Here is a 23,829-nt window from a genome sequence, read left to right on the forward strand (position 1 = left end):
CCCACTTTAGTAGTAGATAATAGGAGATATTCCAAAGCACCCATTTCAAAATAAGCCAGTTTTGAAACTATACTCTTCTTTTAAAAGATCTGTGGATCACCCGATACAGAATATCCTCTTCTCTTGCCCCTGTTAGTAAACTGTATCCAGCATAAATTGAGGTGTTTTTTTTTTTAACATTACCTACATGGGTCTGTTTCTAGCAAGAATGTGATAATAAAGACCATATCACAGGTATACAAGAGCAGTCAGTCATAACTCCAACCAAAGAAGCCAGGCATGGTCGTGCACGCTTATAATCCCAACATTTGGGAGGCTGGGACAGGAGGATCGCAGTTCGCAGCCAGCCTCAGCTACTTAGTGAGGCCCTTTGCAATTCAGTGAGACCCAGTTTCAAAATAAACAATAAAAAAATAGAGGTGGGGGTAGAGCTCAGAGGTAGAATGCCCCTCTGTTCCATTGCCAGTATCATAAAAATAAATAAGTGAATAAGTCATACATGTGTAAATAAATAAAAATTAAAGATAAATAACTCCAGCCAAAGAAGAAAACATCCAGTTTTACATCTAACCCTATACATAGGCTACACCCCAACTACATCGTCTAAGTCTTTCCCTCTCCTTTACTACTCTCAGGTCACATCTGCCTATTTCTTTTCTATAAATCCTACAAGGCTCTACTTGCCTGAAAACCCTTTGCTCTTGTTCTCTCCGCTCAACCACTCAATGTCCAAATAAAGCATCCTTGAAGGGACCTTCCCTAACACTCAACCTAATCTCTACCGCAGCGACCAAGTCCATCCTATATCCCATTCTCCTGTTTCTTTTTCTTCCACTGCACTAATGCTATCTAAAATTCCCGTTTATCATTTGTCTCTTTCTTACAAAAGGCCCCAAAGTGGGCTATACCACCCCCAGGGGGTGCTGGAACAAAATATAGAAACCAAAGAAAGCAAATTTGTCCCTGTGTCTTTCTGTTAATTCACTTAAAGAATTAGGTAGGTTTTTCCTAAAAGGGGGTGGTAAGCCAAGCGAGTGGGCGTCTATGCACTAGGATATAAGGTAAGAAGGCACTGTAGATATTTTTCTCAGCTGAATCCCGTGTCTAACATGAGTACCTGGAGCACAGTAGGCAATAACTTTATGTTAATGAATTGATTCACTCAAATTATTTCAACATAAACTAAATTTATAATAATCATATACTTGGTCTTTAATAAATTTCTTCATATATGATAACAGAAGAATTATCTTCACTCTCAAAGCAATGACCTAATAAACTTTGGGTTTGCTTTACTAATTCATTTAAGAATTGTTCTCTTTCCTGAAAAAAAAAAATGGGCGTACGTCAGACTAATTGTCATGGTTGTATCTTTTTCTTTAAAAGAAATAAACACCAGACACACTTCTACATACACAGCATTTTTATTAAATATACTTTGAGGAAAGAGAACACCCTAAAGTGCCAAATTTCATGTAAATCAGATAGCTTAGTAAATATAAGGGTGAAAAAAATTAAAGAGAGAAGCGTGATTTAAATAATCTCATAAAAGATAGACCATACTTTAATCTGCATATAAGAAAACAATCATCAAAATATAAAAGGGAAAGAAATCTCTTGTAGAAGAATATATTTCAAAACTCCACCTATTGGTCATTTCACTTAAAAAACTCTATTCTAAACACAAGGGCACGCTCTCTCTTGCCCTGTGTATTTGTCAACGGTAGAGGAGGACTGAATCCCCTTATTCACACTGAGATAAAGTGACAGCACTTTTGTTGCATAGCAGTATTGCTCAGTGGCACCAAGCAGTGGAAGATGAGGAAATGGATTTCTGGATTCAACTGTGTGCAGCAGAAACTGGTCTACTAAGGAGGAAGGGGCATCTCAAGCTTTCGCTCCCCCACGTGACACAAGCATTATACAAACACTGCCAGTTTATAGGAGGTTGTGGGGGAAAAAGACATGAAAATACTCTGTCGATTATTAGCTTCATGTTACTTTTAACTGAATATTCAGAAGGCATATTCTAAATCATTTGGGTTTGCTGAGAGATCTAAACTAGGAAATGTCATGAAGTGAACGGGATGGTGTCCACGTGACTCGGGCTGTTCCGGCCAATGCTTGGCTACAAGTATTTGGAACGAGTCAGTGGAAAAACATATGTGTATTCATAATGAATATTTGTAAAAGAAGTCTTCACATATCAGAGAGCCACAAACTGAAGTGTTACGCATATTGTGGGGGCAAAATAAATACATCATGATTAGCCGATTGACCAACTATACATACCATTTAAGAAAACCTGGGTGATTCAGGTGAAAAATATATATACACATATTTCTTTAGTAACACCCTACTGACATAGAGTATATGCTACGTGTCATAGATAAAGCTGTCTTACTGAACTGGGAATTTAAAGCAGCAATGCATTTTAATTAATTTTTAAGTAAAAAGCTCCTGCTACATATATGAGAGAGCAAACGTTGGGGTTTACTCAAGAATTAGTTCCCATATATAAAAAGTTCAATGTTAATGAACAATACTTGCCACTTTAAATTTTTAGACAATATAGAAATTTACAGAAAAGTTAAAGTTTTAGACCACTTTATATATTTAAAGGAAGAAAAGAAAAGGTTTATGACTTTGAATCCACTTAGGGTTAAAATTAAATAACACACCAAAAAAAAAAAATCAAAACACATTTCACAGCAGGACTTGCAAAAACTTTTTTTTACTGATCTTTTTTGAACCGTGGAAAAGAATGAATAGGTCTTGTTTAGTAAAAATTTTAGGAAAGAAATAATTTAATCATGAAATGCCAGGTAGATGATGAACATACTCTGCTATCAGTATTGATTGGTAAATTGTGTTACCCCAAAAGATGACAGTTTCTATGTAATACGAACAGGATATTAAATTTGTTAATGAATATATTGCTATTTTGAGCATACAAATACTCTGATTTTAGACCCACTACATCTCAGAATTCTGTAAACTGTGAGACTTTTGATGTGTTTAATGTGGCAGAAAATCATATTAGTTTCATTATTTTATTCTGTTCAGTCCTCTTCCCATTAAGCATGCAAACACCGTCAACACCATCTTTGGTTTTACTTCTACCAGGTCATCAGGCAATGCATATATCCGGGCACCAATCTTCCGAGCAACTGAAATGGCATACCTAAAAAAGACAAGAAAGGTTAAAAACATCTTCGTATTTGTTATCTACGATGTTTTCACTTACTATGTTTTAACAAAAAAATTTTTTATAAGATTCACTTTACAAACACGTGAAGGTTGTGATCCTTCAGTCATATCCCCCATATGAGTTGAACGTAAAAACCGCAGACCTTTCCCATGTCCTAATATAAACCATAAAGGCTCACTTAGCATTGTTCAGTTTGTCCTCATCAGAAAGGTTCCCTCTCTTGATCATTTCTTCACGAACTGCATTTGGTGCAATGGCGTCTATTAAATCGAGGACAGGTAGACTTGTGCTAATCGATTTATCCTAGAAAACAAAGAATAGATGAACAGTCATACATATTTTAAACTTTCATAAATGTCAGCCTCATTTAGTCAAAGTCATGGAACTGAACATAATCTCTACATTTTTTCCTACTGAATTTTAAGCTTTTCTGCAACCAGCACACATAAACCATTTAAGATATTTCTCCCCCCCCCCAATCTTTCTGCAAATAACAATGTAGAGAACTATCGCCATACTTGAATAAGGTTTGTGGATATGACTGTTCCTAAATATGCTAACTATGGTATCCATTCTTTAAAAAACAAAAACAAAAACCACCTTTGAATGGGAATGAGAAATGAATTTTGAGTTTTTAATGTCATGAATTCAGGTAGTATTTCATAGACCATGAATTCCTAAGCCTTCACCTAATATTTTTTTAGAAAGAAAAACAAAATAATGAAAGGAAACTAACATTTACAAAGACATTGCTTAGAATGTTTTAGTTTATTTAATCTTCTTCAATTCTAACATCCTAGTAATAATCATAATCCCTTTTTTAGAGATAAAGAGCAGGAAGCCAGGCATGGCGGTGCACACCTATAACCCCAATACTTTGGAGGCTGAGACAGGCGAATCACAGGTTCGAGGATAAGCTCAGCAAGCAGCGAGGCTCTCAGCAACCCAGCGAGACCCTGTTTCAAAACAAAACATAAAAAGAACTGGGGGATAACTCATAGGTACACTGCCCCTGGGTTTAGTCTCCAGTAACACACACACACACACACACACACACACACACACACACACGCACACACGATAACACAAGGTTCAGAAAGCTCAAGTGAAGTACCTCGTGTGCATTAGAGAATTTCCCTCTTGCCCCTCCCGTCCCCTCAGTTAGGTCACCTGAACATACCAATGTCCATCGCCAAGCCAAACATGAGAAAGAGGGAGGAGAAGGGAATGGGGCGGGAATTGGGGAAGGACTAACCGTGTGATGCGTGCATGTGCGTCTCCACCATCTTGTACCCCTTTAAGGTGTATGACTACAGTGCACCAATAAAAAATTTAGAAATTTAAGCCAGGCGTGGTGGTGCACGCTTATAATCCCAGCATTTGGGAAGCTGAGACAGGAAGATCGCCGTTAATGACCTGCTGGAAAGTTTAGATTCTTATCAGGAATGTTTAGAGTTCATATTTGGAGCAGGTGGGGATAAAAGGAAAAAGTAACTGGGGCTCCTTAGTTTGGCCTGTTACTGGTCATCTGGATCTGGTTTTTTAGTATTTTTTCTATTTCTGAAAAAGTTATTATACTTGCTTTCTCAGTGTACAGCCTGCAAAACAACTACATGAAAATCACCTAAGGTGTGTGTGTGTGTGTGTGTGTGTGTGTGTGTGTGTGTGTGTGTGTGTTAAAAGTTCAAAATTAAGCCGGGCGTGGTGGCGCACTCTTGTAACCCCAGCATTTGGGAGGCTGAGACAGGAGGATCACGGTTCGCGGACAGATTCAGCTACTTAGCGAGGCCCTTAGCAACTCAGGGAGACCCTGTTTCAAAATAAAGAATAAAAAATAGGGCAGGGGGTGTAGCTTGGAGGTAGAATGCCCCTGGGTTCCATCCCAGTACTGCAAAAAAAAAAAGAAAAAAAAAGTTCAAAATTAAGGCTGGAGGTGTTCATTGTAAATTGATGGTAAAGAGTTTGCCAAGCTTGGGGGAGGCCCTGCATTTGATCCCTAGCACCAGAAGGGGGAAAAAAAAGTGCAAATTTAACCCCATTCTCAAATTAATAAATCAGATAATTTGTCAGTGAAGCTTGAAAAATCTACTTTTTTTTTCTTTTTTTGGTGGTACTCGGGTGGAACCCAGAGGCTTTCTACCTCCGGGCTACACCCCTAGACCTATTTTATACTTTATTTGGAAACAGGATCTCACTAAGTTGCTGAGAGCCTCACTCAGTAGCAGCTGAGGCTGGCTTCGAACCTGCACGATCCTCCTGTCTCAACCTCCCAAGCTTGGGGATTACAAGCATGCGCTGCCACGCCCGGCTGGAAATCTACATTTTTAACAAGCTTTCTAGATGATGCTACACTGTTATACTTTCTAAAAAATGAACTTATATTTAGGTTAATCTAGAATAAAATTTAAATTTCCATGGGTTTACCTTTCATATATTTCTATGATGATCCACATGAACAAATGGTTTATTCGTGCTATACTTTGAGTACTGGATTAACTATTTGTGAGATTTTAAATGCTTCCTGACTTAGATTTAGGAAACAAGGACTTTTCCCCACCTACTTCCTTATGATTCACCTTGAAAAAGCTTTTACTGAGCTGAAAAAAAAATTAAGTTTTTAAAAATTACATCAGATCCCTATCTTCTTGCTTCCAAAGAAATTGGCCTACCTTCCAACTCTTCTGATCTGTGCACTATCGGTGAAAGACATTTTACTCTTGGCAAAGAAGTAGGGGGTACGTGAAAGCTCCTACTTCGGTATATAAGTACATTCTCATCCTTTTTTTTTCTTTAAATGAATCATAAAATTTATACAGGTAAAACAAAACTTAATTAGAATCAACCTAGAGCTTAGCTTGATTTTCAAGATAATGGTCACATTATCTCTTGATCTTAATTTGATAGATGCTATTTTTAGAACGACCTTTCCCATTGGTCCTCCTGTCTTTTTCTCAGGGTAGGTGTGTGCTAGGGATTGAACCCAGGGGAACACTACCTTCCAGCTACACTCCCAGCCCTATTTATTTATTTATTTATTTATTTATTTATTTATTTATTTATGGTGGTACTGGGTTTCCTGGAAGCCCTTCTACCTCCGGGCTACACTCCCAGACCTGTTTTATACTCTTTTTATTTTTGGAAACAGGGTCTCTTAAGCCAGCGTGGCTGGCTTCAAACCTGCGTAACCCTCCTGTCTCCGCCTCCCAAGCGCGGGGATTACAAGCGTGCGCCACCACGCCCGGCCTATTTTTATTTTTTATTTTGAAACAGAGTCTATTTAAGTTGCTGAGCGACCTCGCTAAATTGCTAAGGCTAGCCTCAAACCTGCAACCCTCTTGTCTCGGCCAAGTACTGGGATTATAGGCATGTGTCACCACTCCCAGCTAGCTCTCTTCCTGTTTGTTTGTTTTTTTGTTGTTGTTGTTTTGTTTGTGTTTGTGTTTTTTTTAGTGGAAAAACAGTTACATGGCCCACCAGAGTTCCCTAGAAGACTTAACAGGAAGTCCTCCACATCCGATGCCCTTATATATTGGTGGTGCCCATAACATAGTAAACCCCATAATATGTGCATAGTAAACCCCTTTAATATGTGCCAGGAACTGTTAAGCCCTTTACATTTGTTACCTTATTTAGTCTAAGAATCTCATAGGTGTTATTCATAACTCCATTTTAGATATGGAAAAGCTCAAGAAATTTAAACTTTCTCAGAATCACATAGATACTAAATGCTGAGCCGGACATAAAGGTCTGCCGAATTTATCAGTAGATGTCACCGTGCTGGTGTACACGGCTAAGGTTTCTGTAAAGGTTTCCTTCTCTTTGCTCACCTATCTCCCTTAGCTGATTGATACAGTATTATTTATACCCCATATTGTCATTCTGGTTTTATCTGTCTCATCTCTCAAGGGTGAGCTCTTCCAGGGCACTCTATAGCCACAGCGACTAGCAAGGCGCCCGACGTGGTAAAGTTGGAATATTTATGGAATGAATCGACGTGGTAAAGTTGGAATATTTATGGAATGAATGAATAGTACGTCACAGAGCTAGGAAAAGTCTTAAAGAGTCAGACTCGAGGTTTCACAGCTCCAAAGCTTAGATTCAATCTGCAGGTGGACAGACCTGGATGTGAACCACAGCTGTTCTGCTTAAGAGCTGTGTGACACTGCACAAGGTATTTAAGCTCTCTGGTGCTCACCTTTTTACTCACTGAGAGAACTGTTTAAAGAAACAATGTAAAAGTACTTAGTACTGTGACACAGATGACTCAATATATGGTAATTATGATAACTGTTATTATTATTTTTTGGTGGTACTGGGGGTGGAACCCAGAGGCTTTATACCTCTGGGCTATACTCCTGACCTATTTTTATATTTTATTTGGAAACAGGGTCTCACTAAGTAGCTAAGACTGGCTTCGAACCTGTGCAATCCTCCTGTCTCAGTCTCCCAAGCGCAGGGATTACAAGCATGTGCCACCATGCCCAGCCTGATGATTGTTATTTGGTATATACCACCTCCCTATCTTCTTGAGAAGGAAAATTACTTCGCAACTAAAAAAGATAAGTCTGTCTTTTCTGAAATGTCTAGTTAGCATTTCCTTGATTACGATTAATATATTCTTTCTTTTTTTTTTTTTTGCAGTACTGGGGATGGAACTTAGGAGCATTCTACCTCCAAGCTACACCCCCAGCCCTATTTTTTTTTATTCTTTATTTTGAAGCAGGGTCTCACTGAGTTGCAAAGGACCTCACTAAGTAGCTGAGGCTGTCTGCAAACTGTGATCCTCCTGTCTCAGCCTCCCAAGCGCTGGGATTACAAGTGTGGGCCACCACGCCCGGCTTCCCTCCTGAGGTTTGCACAACACACTTAGAAGCCATTATCTGCTGGGAGTGGTGGCCCACGCTTGTAATCCCAGCATTTGGGAGGTTGAGTCAGGAGGATCCAGGTTCACAAGCAGCCTCAGTTACTTATTGAAGCCCTTCGTAGCTTAGGGAGACCCTGTTTCAAAATAAAGAACAAATTCGGGCTAGGGATGTAGCTCAGAGGTAATATGTCCATGGATTCAATCTTCAGTACCAAAAATAAATAAATAAATAAATAAATAAATAAATTAATTAATTAATTAAAGAAGCCATCTTCCCTAGACAAACTGTTTCTCCTAACTCTCCGACTCGCCTTTATTCACAGTGGACCTTTCTATCTTGTTATGCCTTTCTCCAACCTTCCCCCACCAATTCAAACCCCTTCTTCATCTGATGCTCAAATCAACACTCTCCATCCACTCTTTACTGACCATAGAGTTGTCACGACCAGTGAAGACGTCAGCCGCAGTTATGCTGCTTGGATCTTATCATTTACCTTCTCAGTGACACAAACTTGTCTTTCAAGTAAATAATGAACAATGGGGGCCTAACTGATTTCTTAAACTTTTCCTTTACCCAGAAAAGTTACTTTAATAAATAATAATTTTATTCCTAATTTTTTCATTATATTTGATATGTGCTTGTTACTTTAACAAATTAGTAGGCAAATTATATAGTTTTACTGCAACAATTTCAAAATAACTACCAGCTACAGAAATTTATCATAGATCCCCACTTCAATTTTACATCTTTAAGTTGTGTTTTATACCTAAAACTTATAGAAACAAATCCTTCACTGGAAATTACTTTGTTTTTTAAAAAATAAGCACCAACCAAGAAAATTCAATGTCATTCATTCCTTCCATGATAGAAAAGAAAAAAAATGCACTTATAATAAGATGCAGGCAACATATCTACCGCCATCCAGCTATCCTGTTAACAATGATTCGGGGGCTTCCGTTTTTGATAAAGATGAAAGATTGAATTTATCAGTTTCACATTTCATCTACTCTACCATTCCATGGTGTTGTTTAAAACACAGAGAGCAAAGGCAAAGAAACAATAAGGTTGGGTAGGTCTCTTAGGATAGTTCAATGTTTCATCTGTTTGCACTTTTTTACTTCACTAAAAAAAAACACAAGATTGCTGGGTTTTCACATATAATAAAGTCACAAACACAAGGTTCACTCGATGGACGTGTCCAGGCAGACATGCTTATTGGTAGCTAACACCAGCTTGCATGCAAAAGCACAACACAATGGAAATGCATGAGGATTAGTGGTCCGGATACGCATGTTACACTTGTGCTTTATGAATCATCCACAAACGCTCGGGAGTGTTAAGTGCATCATGAAGCCAGATGACAAGATATATATTGTTTTCCTACCAGTCTTCTCAATCCCCACTTGAATCGGTTTGGCTGGCTCAGTTATGACTTGGAAATGGTGTCAATACAATTCTGAGTCTGCTGCTAAGGAGCACAAAACATTATAGGTCCTGTATAAACAAGCATTTTTATCTTTCTTTTTTCATTTGACAACTGGGGGAGGAGGGAGGCTCAATTCTATTTTTTTTAAAAATTAGATTCCCATAGTCTATTCACCTTCAGTTATCTCCAGCAAGATAACCAATCAAAACTAGAAGAATTCAGACTAAATAGTCATAGTTTATACATGCCAAAGAATTAGGACGCCTAACTCATATATTGTGTATTTCTGAGATACCACATTAATGCAGTTCTGAACCCAACCAATGTCATTCTCAATAAAAATTTCTTTCTAAACTTACAAACAAAATTTTAAATACTTTTGATTACCTTGAAGCTGGAAATTGAAGTATTTTTCTTTGCATTTTTAAGAGTCTGATTGACCCATTTAATAATGATGTCATCATTTACTTTTTCTCCTTCTCCAAGATCTGATAACACATTAAATGTATACCTGCAGCAAAAAAGATATGTGTCAGTGACTAAAAGGGGTAACATGTGCCTTCACATCATTTATATCAATATTTAGATAAATATTTAAGAAGACGTTCATTTCTCATGAATGTTTCTAATTTTAGCCTGGCATTTGTACTTGGTTACATTCCAGAGTTCCAAAGCTCACTAATCAAAAACAAAAACTACCACATGGCATTTAAAACATTTAAAAGGAAGAGGGGCGTGGTGGCACCCGCTTGTCATCCCAGCATTCGGGAGGCAGAGACCAGAGGATCGCGGTTCATCGCCAGCCTCAGATACTTAGTGAGGCCCTCTGCAACTCAATGAGACCCAGTTTCAAAATAAAGAATAAAAAACAGGGCTGAGGGTGTAGCTCGGAAGTAGAATGCTCCTGGGTTTCATCCCCAGTACCGCAAAAAAAATTAATTAATTAATTAATTAATTAAATAATTTTAAAAGAGTTCCTCACAAAACCATTTTAAGAGTTAAGAAAAAAGAAAAGTGATTGTGCTTCTCGAGATGACCCATTTAAAAATAAATGTTATCAACTATATAATCAATAGTAAAGCCTTTGCAAAGTTAGTGTATTTAACATTGTATATTTCTGGTGTTCATCATTCTTGAAAAACAGCAAAAGTTTGTTTCTTGTAACGTAACGAAGGAGCCGACCCGGGGGCTCCAGACCCATCGCTTTGCACCTTCTCATCAGCTGCCACACCAATGCCAGAGTGAGTGTCGCGTTCCCTTCGTTCAGGTCCTGCCCGGCGATGCCCACCAAGGAGAATTTGGCCTTATTCTTCCCAAGCTCCACGGCATAGTTGCAGTTTTCAATCTATAAGGAAGCAGACATATTGCTGTAAGAGCAGATTTTTAAATACCTGTCTCCCGAATAGCCCAACCGAGTTCGGGCATCTGAAAACTAATTACAGAAATACTTTATGTGACCAAATTTTATTTCATAATAATTACTCAGAGAAAGCAAGGGATAATGGTTCCCATTTTGTGGCTGGAGATATCAAAGCACTAAGGGATTGACCTGGACAGAGGAATAATTAGCTGAAAAAGGTTAAGATCCCCCCCCCTCTAAGATTAAGATCCCCTGACTATCCAAGATTACACAGCTTATTAATGGCCAATCTGGGATGAAAACCTCCGTTTCCTCCATCGACCAAGAGATGTAGTAATTACTGTTTTGTCCAGATTTTAAACTAAGGGAGAGAAAAGTAACTGTTTTATTAAGAATATAACTTCCTCTCCCATGTCCTTGGTCCAGATCCTACTCCTCTGAAATTCAGCTCGGCCCATTTATTCCACAAACTTATAATAACCTACCCCTCGTTAACCTCCCAAGAATGCTTATTTTGTAGTGCTTACGCACCATCTTCTATTTATGCCTCACTTTTATATCTTTTTTTTTTTCTACCTACGGCATAAGCTCCTTTTTGTGTATGTGTGGTACTGGAGATGAAACCCAGGGGCATTCTACCTCCGAGCAACACCCCCAGCCCTATTTTATTCTTTTATTTGGAAACAGGGTCTCACTAAGTTGCAGAGAGCCTCACTCAGTAGCTGAGGCTGGCCGCAAACCTGCGGTCCTTCTGTCTCAGCCTCCCAAGTACTAGGATTAGAAGCATGGTATGCCACGCCCAGCATAAGCTCCTTTTAAAGAACAATATGTGTTTACATGTACACATCTGTATCATAATCCCCCTACCCCACCTAGAGCCAAAATCTGATCTTTAAGTACCAAGTAAATTATCTGCCCACCTATCTACTGATTTCTAGTGATATTAAGTTTCATTGAATCTTTTCTGTCTTTTTTGTGTGTGTGTGGTCTTTCTGGACCTCCACAGAAGCTTACCTACCATCATCTAGTACTAGACTTCAGAATGATTTCTCTCTCTCTCTCTCTCTCTCTCTCTCTTTTTGCTTCAGTGAAACTGTTAGCTCCCATTTGCAAACAATTCAATGAGAGATTACACAGATACATTTTTCCAAAATAAGAAAATATTTCTAGAAAAGATAAGAGACCACACAATAGAATCATTTACAAATAAATGAATATTGTTTAAAAAAAGAGAATTCCAATTCTCAAAGTTCTGTTGCTATTTGAACAAATAGCAATGAAGATGCTTTAAGCCTTCTATAACACATGCCTGGTTTACTTCATACATCAAGTTAATTATTTGACATAGATTATTTTTTAAATATTAAAAATAAATTTCATAATGGAGACTGAACCCAGGGGTATTGTACCTCTGAGCCACATCCCCAGCCCTTTTTTTTTTTTTTTGAAACAGGGTCTCACTACATTGCTGAGGGTGGCTTCCTGAGTCCTGGGATTACAGGCATGCGCCACCATGCCCACCTAGATTCATTTTTTAAATGCAAGGAGACAATATTTTAAAACTATTTTTCATAGTTGCCATATTGAATTATGCCTGTTCATGGAAACAAAGGCTATAGAAAAGTACAGAATTTTAATAGATTCCTAATTTGTGGAAAATCACATCAGTACCACGATTATGTAACTGTGAACAGGAAGAGAAGAACCAGGATGTTTTCCATGGATACCCATTTGAACGGGAGACTCTTCCAGCAAACTGTAATAATCGCTTTTGTGAGAAATGTGTTTCCGCACAGAGCCATCTGTTTTACAGCTAGTTTTACCAAAAGCTTTTTACCAAGGGAGATGATGGCATGAGAGGAAAACAGGGCTGCTAGCGAGAGGCCTAAGAGGCACAGACAGCAGGAAAAGAATATATTCTATTTGGGGCAGCATTAGGTTTCCAACTCGGCACTACACGTCTAAGACCTAGAGAGCTACCAACCAGAGAAAAAGAATGAGGAATTAGGTTCCCGGAGGTATGCTGTGTTTATGGTCATTATCTAAAGCCCTACAAACAGATCTGCTTCTTGAAGATATAGAAGCTTTGGACCATCCCTGAGCCTTGGAGATAATTAAGAGCTGTCCAGGCTGAAAGATGACTAACCCAGAGACTTCACACAAAGGCAGGCACGGGGGCGCACACACACAAGCCCAGCTACTCAAAGGAGGAGGCGGAAGGGTTCTGAGTATGAGGACAGTCTGGGCAATTTAACGAGACCCCGTCTCAGAACTAAAAATTAATGAAAGGGTGGGGATGTAGCTCAGTGGTAGAGCACCCCTGGGTTGAATCCCCAGTTGGGGGTAGGGGAAGGTAAGGGAGAAAAATAATTAATACCAAGAAAGCAAAATTAAATTGAAGAGTGCAGTCCCACAGTGTGAATGGAAGAAATGATTACCGAGCACTTCAAATACTTTGGACAATGGATGCAGGGATGAGTCAATGAAAAGAGTTATACTGCCGGGCGTGGTGGCGCGCGCTTGTAATCCCCGCGCTTGGGAGGCTGAGACAGGAGGATCGCGCAGGTTCGAAGCCCCAGTACCACACACACACACACACACAAAAGAGTTATATATTAGGAGACAGGAGACCAGCTTCCAAGTGAAAAGAAATACTAAAAAAATATAGAAAGATGTTTAATGGTGCAGGTTTATGAACGTGAGCTTTGTAAGTGGAGTAAAGAGATATCTATAGATAACTGCTCAAACTCCATAAGGTAATTCCATCATAACTGTATCAAGAAAGTACTGTCTCCTCAATTTCTTTTGTTGTGGTACTGGGGATTAAACCCAGGGGCATTCTACCTCCAAGCTATATCCCCAGGCTAATTTTTTATTCTTTATTTTGAAACAGGGTCTCACTAAATTGTGGAGGGCCTAAGTAGCTGAGGCTGTCCTCGGACCCCGATCCTCCTGTCTCAGCCTCCCAAGTATGGGGATTACGAGTGTGCGCCACTACCTCTGGCTTGTTTTCTCAATTTTTTTTTTTTTGTGTGTGTGTGTATGGTAATGGGGATGGAACTCAGGGACATTCTACCGCCAAGCTATACTCCCAGCCCTATTTTTTATTCTTTATTTTGAAACAGGGTCTCCCTAAGTTGCAAAGTGCTTCACTAAGTATTAGCTGAGGCTGTCCACAAACCACGATCCTCCTGTCTCAGCCTCCCAAATACTGGGATTGCAAGCATGCACCACCACACTTGGCTCGTTTCCTCAAACTTTTAAACATCTTAAACTTATCTGAGGCTTTATGTTTCAGCCTTTAAATAGTATTTGTTAAAAGGAAGCATTCTGCATATGATTCATTTGTGACATTTTGTAATTAACATAAAAAAATTCCAAGTATAATGAATGGCTCAATGTGTGTTTTCCTGTTAATTTTGCATCTGAAATTTCAAAGAAAAAAAAACTTACATGGAATTAGTCAATAAGATTTTCTGAATTCTACTTCCATGAAAAGAAGTATAAGTAAATCAAATGAAAACTTTAAATGCAGGCAGTCTAACCACTACAAAGACAGAAAAATATAAAATATACATCTCCTAAGTATACTATCCATTGAAGTACTTTCAGTATATTTCCTTTTTAAAGTCCTGAGAAAGACTCAGTTACAAAGTTTCTAACTGCATATTCATTTTCAAGATGGAGAGGAAGATTACAAATCCATTCTGAATGTGTCTGTTTGTATATGTTTAGGCAGAAGAGTTTCAGATCATGTACACACACAATTTACATCCTGCTCCATTCTGTGTCCCTATTTGTGTATGGTGGGGGGAACTCAGAATCGAAGCCAGAAGCATTCTACCTCTGAGCTACACCCCAAGTCCTATTTTATTTTGAAACAGGGCCTAACTAAATTGCAGAGGGCTTCGCTAATTTGTAAGGCTAGGCAAAAAACTAGGATCCTCCTGTCTTAGCCTCTCAAGTACTGGGATTATAGACGTGCACCACCATGCCCGGCTAGATTCACAGATTTCTAGATGTCTCTTCTACTCTATTTTTATGCCCCTAATAAGCTACTTCAATTACTGTACCTCCACAATAAATATATGTGTATATATAGCTACATATTGCTTAATGGGAAATGTGTTGTTGTGACTGTGTTACTTGATGTTATCACCTTAGGCAACCATACTTGTATTTGTAGTTACTGACCAAAATAGCAATTTTTGTGCCAGATGACTAATTTGTTTTGTGTGTGTGGTAGTGGGGATTAAACCCGGGGATGGTCTACCACTGAGCTATAACCCCAGCCCTTTTCATTTTTACTTTATTTTATTTTGTTCTGTTTTGTTTTTGTAGTACTGGAGATTGAACCCAGGGGTATTCTACATCTGAGCTACATCTCCAGTCCTATTTTTAATTTCTTATTTTTGAAACAGGGTCTCACTAAGTTGTGGAGGGCTTCACTGAGTAGCTAAGGCTGGCTGGGAACCTGCAATCCTTCTGTTTCCGCCTCCCAAGTACCCTTTTTATTTTTTGTTTTGTAACAAAGTCTCACTAAGTTACTGTGTGCTAACCTCAAACCTGAGATCCTCCAACTCAGCCTCTGGGTGACTGTTATTTTTCTAATATCTCCCTCAACATTTTTGGAAAATGTTCTTGACTACCCAGGCCTTTTCCTTCTTCCAGTGGAACTTGAGAATCATTTTACCAGTCCCATTCTTTTTTTTTTTTTTTTTTCCCGGTGGTACTGGGGTTCCTGGAAGCCCTTCTACCTCCGGGCTACTACACTCCCAGATCTATTTTACATTTTTATTTGGAAACAGGGTCTCCTAAGCCAGCGCGCGCGGCTGGCTTCGAACCTGCGCGATCCTCCTGTCTCTGCCTCCCAAGCACAGGGTTCTTAAAACATGCATACAACCCTCAGTGCTTGGGAGGCAGAGACAGGAGGATCACAGGTTTGAAGCCAGCCTTGGCAACTTAGCAAGGTTCTCAGCAACCTAGCAAGACCTTGTTTCCAAACAAGAAATAAAATATCAGGCTGGTGGTGTAGCTTAGAGGAAGAATGCCTCTGGGTTCAATCCCCAGTACCATGCAATCAATCAATCAATCAATCAATCCTGATCTGTAGGGAAACACACCAAGTGATGTGTGTAGTATATGTATCACTTTGAATTGCACTACGATGTGCGAAACATACCAATTATTCTAAAAAAGACGCTTGTAATCCCAGCATTCAGGAGGCGGAGACCAGAGGATCCCAGTTCTTGAACAGCCTCAGCTACTTAGTGAGGCCCTCTGCAACTCAGTGAGACCCTGTTTCAAAATAAAGAATAAAAAATTGGGCAGGGGGTATATCTTGGAAGACCCACTAAATAAATAAATAAATAAATAAATAAATAAGTAAATATAAAAAGAGAAAAAATAAAACAAGGTGTGATGGTGCACACTTATAATCCCAGTACTTGGGAGGCTGAGACAGGAGGATCGCAGGTTCAAAGCCAGCCTCAGCAACTTAGTGAGGCCCTGTTTCTAAATAAAATAAGGCTGGTGGTGTAGCTCACAGGTAGAATGGCCCTTGGGTTTAATCCCCAGTACTATTAAAAAAAGAAAGAAAGAAAAGAAGAGAAAAAGAGGGAGAGATAACTATAATATTTATTTGCTTACTACGTTGTGGTTGTTTATATACATATCTTATCTTCCTGATATCTTTAGGGTTCCACGACTTGTGTCTTTTTATAACATGCGTTGCACTGTACATGTATGTGGTCGGTAGACAGTAAATATATGCTGGATACATGAATACCCGGGAAAAACCCAGCAAGTAGCGGCCACTAAAAGTAAGAGCGCACTTGCGATCTATCTCAAAGAACATAAGTACTGCCACCTGGTAAAGAAGAAAGCACTCATATCAAGTGTCTCACTGGGAGGACTGCCTTCATCTTCCCAAGCACTCCGGCAAACCTGTAAAGAAGCTATTAAGCCTAACACATTTTGGCGTGGAGAGATCACACGTTCCAAGCTTTACAAAATTCTAAATCTTCTGTTTTATGTGAGCACAATGACCACATTTCTGTGTCGATGATTTCATTTACCTTCTTCATGTTCCCTCCGAGGGCGGGATAAGGAGGTTTGTTGACCTGATTCCAGTTGACTGGCACTCGGATCATTTCGTACAGCTGGAAGATCACCAAGGCATCTGCAAGGTCACTGAGACACGGAAAGGAGACGCGGGAAGAGTCAGGATTAGCACCATCTAGTTGTATTTGGCATTCTGGACACAGACATATGTCTTTAAACAAAACACATCAGGAGTGGTACACAGTAGTACTCGCCTATAACCCAGCTACTCAGGAGGCTCACTGAGGCCGGAAGATTGCAAGTTCGAGGCCAGATTAGGCAACAAAGCAAGACCCTCTCTCAAAATAATATTCTACCTCTGAGCTACACTCCTAGCCTGATTTTTTTTTCTTTATTTTGAAACAGGGTCTCACTGAGTTGCAGAGGGCCTCACCAAGTAGCTGAGGCTGGCCGTGAACCCAGATCCTCCTGTCTCAGCCTCCCAAGTACTGGGATTACAAGGTTGTGCCACCACACCCATCTAAATTTTTTTTTAGAAAGGGCTGCAGATATAGCTCAGTAGTAGAGCAATTGCCCAGTCTGCACTCCGCCCTGGCTTCAGTCTCCCAGGATTACAAAACAAACAAGTAAACAAAACCAATAACACAGGGCATTTAATTCTTATAGAATGACAGTATATCCCATTTGATCTGGAACTTCCAAATAGTTCCAAATGTTTTCACAAATATTTCCAAAGATTTTTATGTGTGTGCGCGCGCACACACACACACACACACACACACACACACACACACACACACAGAGTTGCCACAGTATTTGCACTCTCTTTTTGATTTTTTTGAGACTGGGTACCAATGTTTGAAGTCCTGTGCTCGAGCACTCCTGCCTCCTCGGCCTCCTAAGCCGCTGACGACAGACAAGGGGCACTGCGCACAGCTCACGGTATTTTAAATTTGAAAACAACTTAAATGCCTGGCAGTAGGGGGCTGTTGAGTAAACTATACACACCACGAACTCCTGGGCCACCACCAGAAATACTAAGGCAGATCTGTATATAAAGTGATGTGAACAGCTCTACACCATCTATCAGGTTTTTTAAGAAGCAAGTGGCAGAACACTTCATATTAGTTGATGCCATTTATTTTTTTTAAACCTAGAGTCAAATGTTTTTATTTGACTGAAGGCAATCAATAGCGATCATCTCGGGGAGAAGGAGACAGGTGAGAGAGAACGGTCGTGTTTTATTTTATTCTAGATGCTTACCTATTTCATGGAAGTTGTCCAATAAAATGCATTCGTGGTTACATTTTATGATTTTTAGAAACTTTAAAAACAATTATAGGAAAATCACAGCTACTCAGTAGGCAGCTGTTCATGTCTAATAATGAAGGTTGAGGGGAAGGAATTTATGAGCAAGTAGGAGTTCTTCAAGTAAGAATACCATTTTGTAGGCAGAAAAATAGGTTCTCCCAAGAAGCCTAAAGTGTATCTGTAGTCTGTTTTCAATTCTGCATGTTAAGGAGAGAGCGCAATAGCAACTGATGTTTTATTTATTTATTATTTATTTATTTATTTATTTATTTATTTATTTATTTATTTATTTTGGTGGTACTGGGGTTCCTGGAAGCCCTTCTACCGCCGGGCTACACTCCCAGACCTATTTTATATTTTGAAACAGGGTCTCTTACGCCAGCGCGGCTGGCTACGAACCTGCGTGATCCTCCTGTCTCCGCCTCCCAAGCGCGGGGATTACAAGCGTGCCCAACAGGCCTGGCCGCAACTGATGTTTTAAATTGCTAGCTCTGTGGTGGATTGTGTGGCCCTTTTCCTCCAACAGCTTCTCCAAGTTACATTTACTAAGGTTCATATGTAAGTGTCTTTGCATCTCTGGACACACACCACACAGCAGTGAAGGCGGCCGGGCCCTGTGCCACGTGACAGAGAAAGTCTAATATGAAGGTAATGAAGATCTGACCAGGAAGCCGGGCATGGTGGCGCCCGCTTGTAATCTCACTACCTGGGAGGCTGAGACAGGAGGATCGCACAGGTTCGAAGCCAGCCTCAGCTACTTAGTGAGACCCTGTTTCCAAATAAAATATAAAATAGGTCTGGGAGAATAGCTCAGAGGTAGAAAAGGCCCTGGGTTCCACCCCAATACCACACACACACACACACACACACACACACACGCACACACACTAAAAATTAAAAATAAATAATCATAATAATTATCCAAGAAAAACAATTTATTTCTACAAATAAGAAAAATACACAGAATCACAGAGGTTGTAGCAAAAATAAATGAAAAATTATGAATTTTAAAGAAAAATATTGAATAATAAAAATATTGTTACTCTAATTAAAGTTAAAATAATTTATTATTTGCATGATAAATAATTATAGAAGAATGAGGATTCTTTTTAAAGGTTTATTTATGTTATCAAAACTTATAAATAGCATCATATAATCTTTTTTTTTTTTTTTTTTGCAGTTCTGGGATGGAACCCAGAGGTATTCAATCTCCAGGCTACACCCCCAGCCTTATTTTTTATTCTTTATTTTGAAACAGGGTCTCACTAAGTTGCAAAGGGCCTCACTACATAGTAGCTGAGGCTGTTCTCAAACTGTGATCCTCCTGTCTCAGCCTCCCAAGCGCGGGGATTACAAGCGTGCGCCACCACCCCCAGCTATGTTACCCATTTCTAACATCCAGAAACTCTAAACGTTGGCTACATTTTTATTATTTTATAAAATTGTTTTCATGGAAACATACCTACAGTTTGAAACTTTAAACACTGAATTTCTGTGGCTGGGGCTGTAGCTCACTGGTAGGGTGTTTGCCTAGCAGTGTGAGGCCCTAGCTTCAACCCTTAGCACCATGATAAAATAAGACAAGATGAAATACATTAAGAACACAATAAAATAAACAGTTGCACCTGTAAGGCTGAAACACAGCGAAACACTCACCTGTACAAATGATTAATGTATGGGTTGACCCCCAAGGAATTCATCCAGTTTCTAAATGTCCTTTCTTCCTTGCTCTCTCCTAGAGTACACATAAGTAAACACTGATGACAGGATGAAAACAGTCGGGACCTAGAGGTTTAGCCATTCAGGCAGGTGCAAAGGCCACACATACTCTGCCATAGTTCTTTGGACACTATCATTTCTTTAGAGAGAAAAAAATACCTCTTTTCCCCACTATCTTGGTAGCTTTTCTCTCTCTCCTTTCTCTTTTCTCTCTTCTCTCTTCTCTTTCTCTCTCCCCCGCCCCGATTTAATATGTGTAAACTAATACTATGCCATGAGTTTCTGTGTACAGAAATATAACAGATAAAGTTATACAGTCTGAAGTTACAATTAGATGCAAAAGGGACTGGCTAAAGCTTTTTAAAAGAGATCTTGTAGCAGTCAGGGTAACATTAGCATATTTAACAGATATGAAACAAGGCTCTACCTTTTCTAATTGCATTGTTTCTAAATTTGTTCAATGATTTTATACAAACAAGTTTCTGGGCACATAAACCTATACTGTACACTAAACAGTGAAAGGGAGAGGGAATTTCAGTTAATATTAAAAGCAGGCAATGAGGAGTATAAATTTTACCAGCTTCCTGAATTATTTCAGATTATCACTACTGAAAATAGATAAGGAACCCAGACCCCAAACTATACCCTTTCTTTGTGTGTTTGGTTTTTATTTTTATTTTTTCCAAACCATATTCTAATGTGTGCTGAGAGTGCTAATATGGTCATGGTAAGTTCCTGGACCTCAAAGATCGCTCGAGAAGATAACTCCTGCATCGACTGTGACTTAACGTGTGACGACCCGGCCTCCTTAGTCTTCCCTTCATAGCAGTGCTTATACCATCTATATAGGCAAAACATGGGTGAGGTGTGTCAAGAGTGGGAAGATGTGAGATTTCCCTGCCACATCTGCTGATCGTCATCTATTAACCTCAAACAGGTTAAGTAAGTCATTGCAATATTGTTTGCTCTTTAGCAAAGTTATGGGGCAATGGAAGCCTGGACTATATCTTGACACCAGATGCCTGAAAGTGGAAACATTTTCACCTGACATTACTTCTAACCCATAGATTCACTCTCTAGGCTTTGACCCATGTGAGACTCGTAGGACAATTTGGCAAAGAAATCTATGGACATCTGGGCTCTGGGGCCCATGCCTACATAGATATCCTATGGGGATCTTCAGACCAAAAAGCACAGATCAGATAAACTGCACATCCAGAATAGGAACCCACACCTTGTATGGTCCAAGGGATTCTTAATGTATATACTCAGGAAATAAACTGCCCTATATATTTTCATGAGGTTTCCAATGTCACTACCTAACAGTTAACCCAGAACTAGCTTTAATTCTTGCTCTATTAAATTATATAGCCATAAAATTTCTCACTTAAATTTTGTTCCCTCTGGTCTATATCACTCTGGTATCAACTGAAATCACTTTATAATTAGCAATCTACATCAGAATCTTTTTTTTTTATGGTACTGGGTTCCTGGAAGCCCTTCTACCTCCGGGCTACACTCCCAGACCTATTTTTTATATTTTTTGTTTTTTATTTATTTTTATATTTTTATATTTTTTATTTATATATTTTTTATATTTTTTATTTTATTTTTATATTTTTATTTTTATATTTATTTTATTTTTTTATTTGGTCTCCTAAGCCAGCACGCGCGGCTGGCTTCGAACCTGCGCGATCCTCCTGTCTCTGCCTCCCAAGCGCGGGGATTACAAGCGTGCGCCACCACGCCCGGCTTACATCAGAATCTTTTTTAAAAAGAACCAAGTTGAACAAAATATGCCTTTAATCTATGTCTACTTTGGTTATAGTAGTTATTAAACCGGTGAAAACTAATTCCCTGAACTTTTCCCAACATGGCATAACTATAAACATACAATGACCGTGAACCTGATGCACAGGACTTGAATTTACTTTATGGTTGTTCCTCTATTCTGTTACAATGCTATATAATTATATTGCTTATATAATTATAATGCCATTATTTTTCTAATAATTAGAAAATCTTCATATTATTTCCACTTGAAACATTTCGAATTAGATCTTAAAATTAATTACAAAGACTGAGTGTCACAAAAGTTTGATTTTATGATATTCAAATTCTGTGGAGCCTAATGATACAGTGAATATTTAAAAAGCCAGCTTGCAATATGACTGAGTTCTAAAATTATTATAAGCTTCGGAGATTCCTAATCCTTCCTATTGTTCTCAATGAATTATATTATCATCATTTAACTTTAATACCTGTAAAGTAAAATGGAGTTGTAAAACCGAACATTCATTTATCTAGTGGCATTTTAAGGTGTCTTGGTAAACAAATGCTCAAAGCTAGAAGCACTTTGCCTTTATGCAAAAGCCATGGTAAAGCATTACAAAAACATATGTATTCCGTATTGGAAAAAGATTTCTGGGTTACAGATAACTAATGCACTCTTAGAGCTAAAGTCCTACTAATTGCTTATCGATACACAGGAGAGAAAGAACTACAAAAATAACCTTTTCATTCTAGGTCAAACTAACATCTGCAATTGATACAAGTTTCAATAAAAATAACAAGCACATTAGAAGCTGACTACTGAGAGGATAGGAAAGGAGCTCACATAACTGCAACGCTCAGTAAACGAGCTGGGTGGATTAGGTACTTCCTTCCTCCCGCTCTGACCACTACTAACCTCTTTCACTCAGGATCGTGTTTAACTTGTCCTGTGACTCTTCAAAAAAACTATTCTTAGTCCTGGCTTATAATATGAGAAAACCAAGGCTCCCAGAGAGGCTGCAGCTATCAAACAGTGGAACCATGATTTGAACAGTCTTTGGAATTCCATGGCCTATGTGCTTTCCGTCACCCAAACAAATTCTGAGATGGTTTCTCCATATGTAGCCCACGTGCTTGGCTCAATTTGATGTGAAGGCTCAGCCTGTCACTGGACTTTTCATTTCAATTCCCTAGAGATAAAAATTCTCTGCCAATGAGGACATACTAATATATGAATCGGGGATATGATAAGGTCGAGCTTCACGTTTCATAAGGATCTAGAAAATCACAAATTTACGCAGAAAATATTCTAATGACAGTCGAAGTCAAATACAGTTTTGGCAGCTCTATCAGGACATACATATGTTCTAAATACAGATGATTGATAAATATTTCCCATAGTATCTTAAAAATTGGAGGAAATACTAATGGAAATATGTACCAATCCTGTTCACAAAATTCCAAAAGCATGCTGAACACTAGCAAAAGAATTCAAACATAGCAAACAGGAAAGCGAGCGAGTTGGAAGAGATATCTAGCAAGAATTCAGTGACTATAAAAAGCAGATCATTTTTAATATGCCACTCTAAACAATGCCTTCTACTGTAAGACACAGGGATTTTGAAAATTTCCAGACTGATAAAAAAATTAAGTCTTCCTTTTACGTGTGTGTGTGTGTGTGTGTGTGTGTGTGTGTGTGTGTGTTACTGGGGATTGAGCTCAGGGGCATTTTGTCTCTGAGCTATACCTCCACTCCTTTTTATTTATTTATTTTTATTTTGAAATAGGATCTCACTAAGTTGCAAAGGGCCTCGCTAAGTTGCTGAGGCTGGCCACCAACCCGTGGCCCTCCTGTCTCAGCCTCCCAAGGACTAAGACTGCAGGTATGCACCTCCAATGCCAGGATTTACTTAAACTTTTTTTAAGTTCTCTTCTTTCACCCTAAATTTTTCTAGACCTAGATCTATTTTTTTTTCTATTTCCCCTCTCAGTTTCATATCTACATAAGAGAATATAGTCTTTACTTTATTTAACTGGACTTTCAAGAAGAGTAAATTGATCAGATTCCTCAATGGATATATTTGTTAAATCTGAAATCTCA

At 38.9% G+C, this 23,829-nt stretch overlaps 1 protein-coding gene across 1 annotated transcript in view; it reads right to left on the reverse strand.

The window, feature by feature from the left end:
• Window positions 1-3,048: 3,048 nt before the first annotated feature.
• The window catches only part of PLS1 (plastin 1), a gene marked incomplete at both ends in the record, with an annotated part of 50,056 nt that continues 29,275 nt past the window's right edge, over window positions 3,049-23,829 (reverse strand). The window contains 6 exons of the mRNA XM_080696885.1: window positions 3,049-3,184; window positions 3,390-3,514; window positions 9,890-10,013; window positions 10,714-10,847; window positions 16,940-17,054; window positions 19,893-19,971. Of these exons, the coding sequence (XP_080553011.1) occupies window positions 3,049-3,184; window positions 3,390-3,514; window positions 9,890-10,013; window positions 10,714-10,847; window positions 16,940-17,054; window positions 19,893-19,971 (713 nt within the window). The remainder of the gene's footprint in view (window positions 3,185-3,389; window positions 3,515-9,889; window positions 10,014-10,713; window positions 10,848-16,939; window positions 17,055-19,892; window positions 19,972-23,829) is intronic.

This window comes from Muscardinus avellanarius (assembly GCF_963383645.1).
Source record: "Muscardinus avellanarius genome assembly, chromosome: 5".
Classification (NCBI taxonomy): domain Eukaryota; kingdom Metazoa; phylum Chordata; class Mammalia; order Rodentia; family Gliridae; genus Muscardinus; species Muscardinus avellanarius.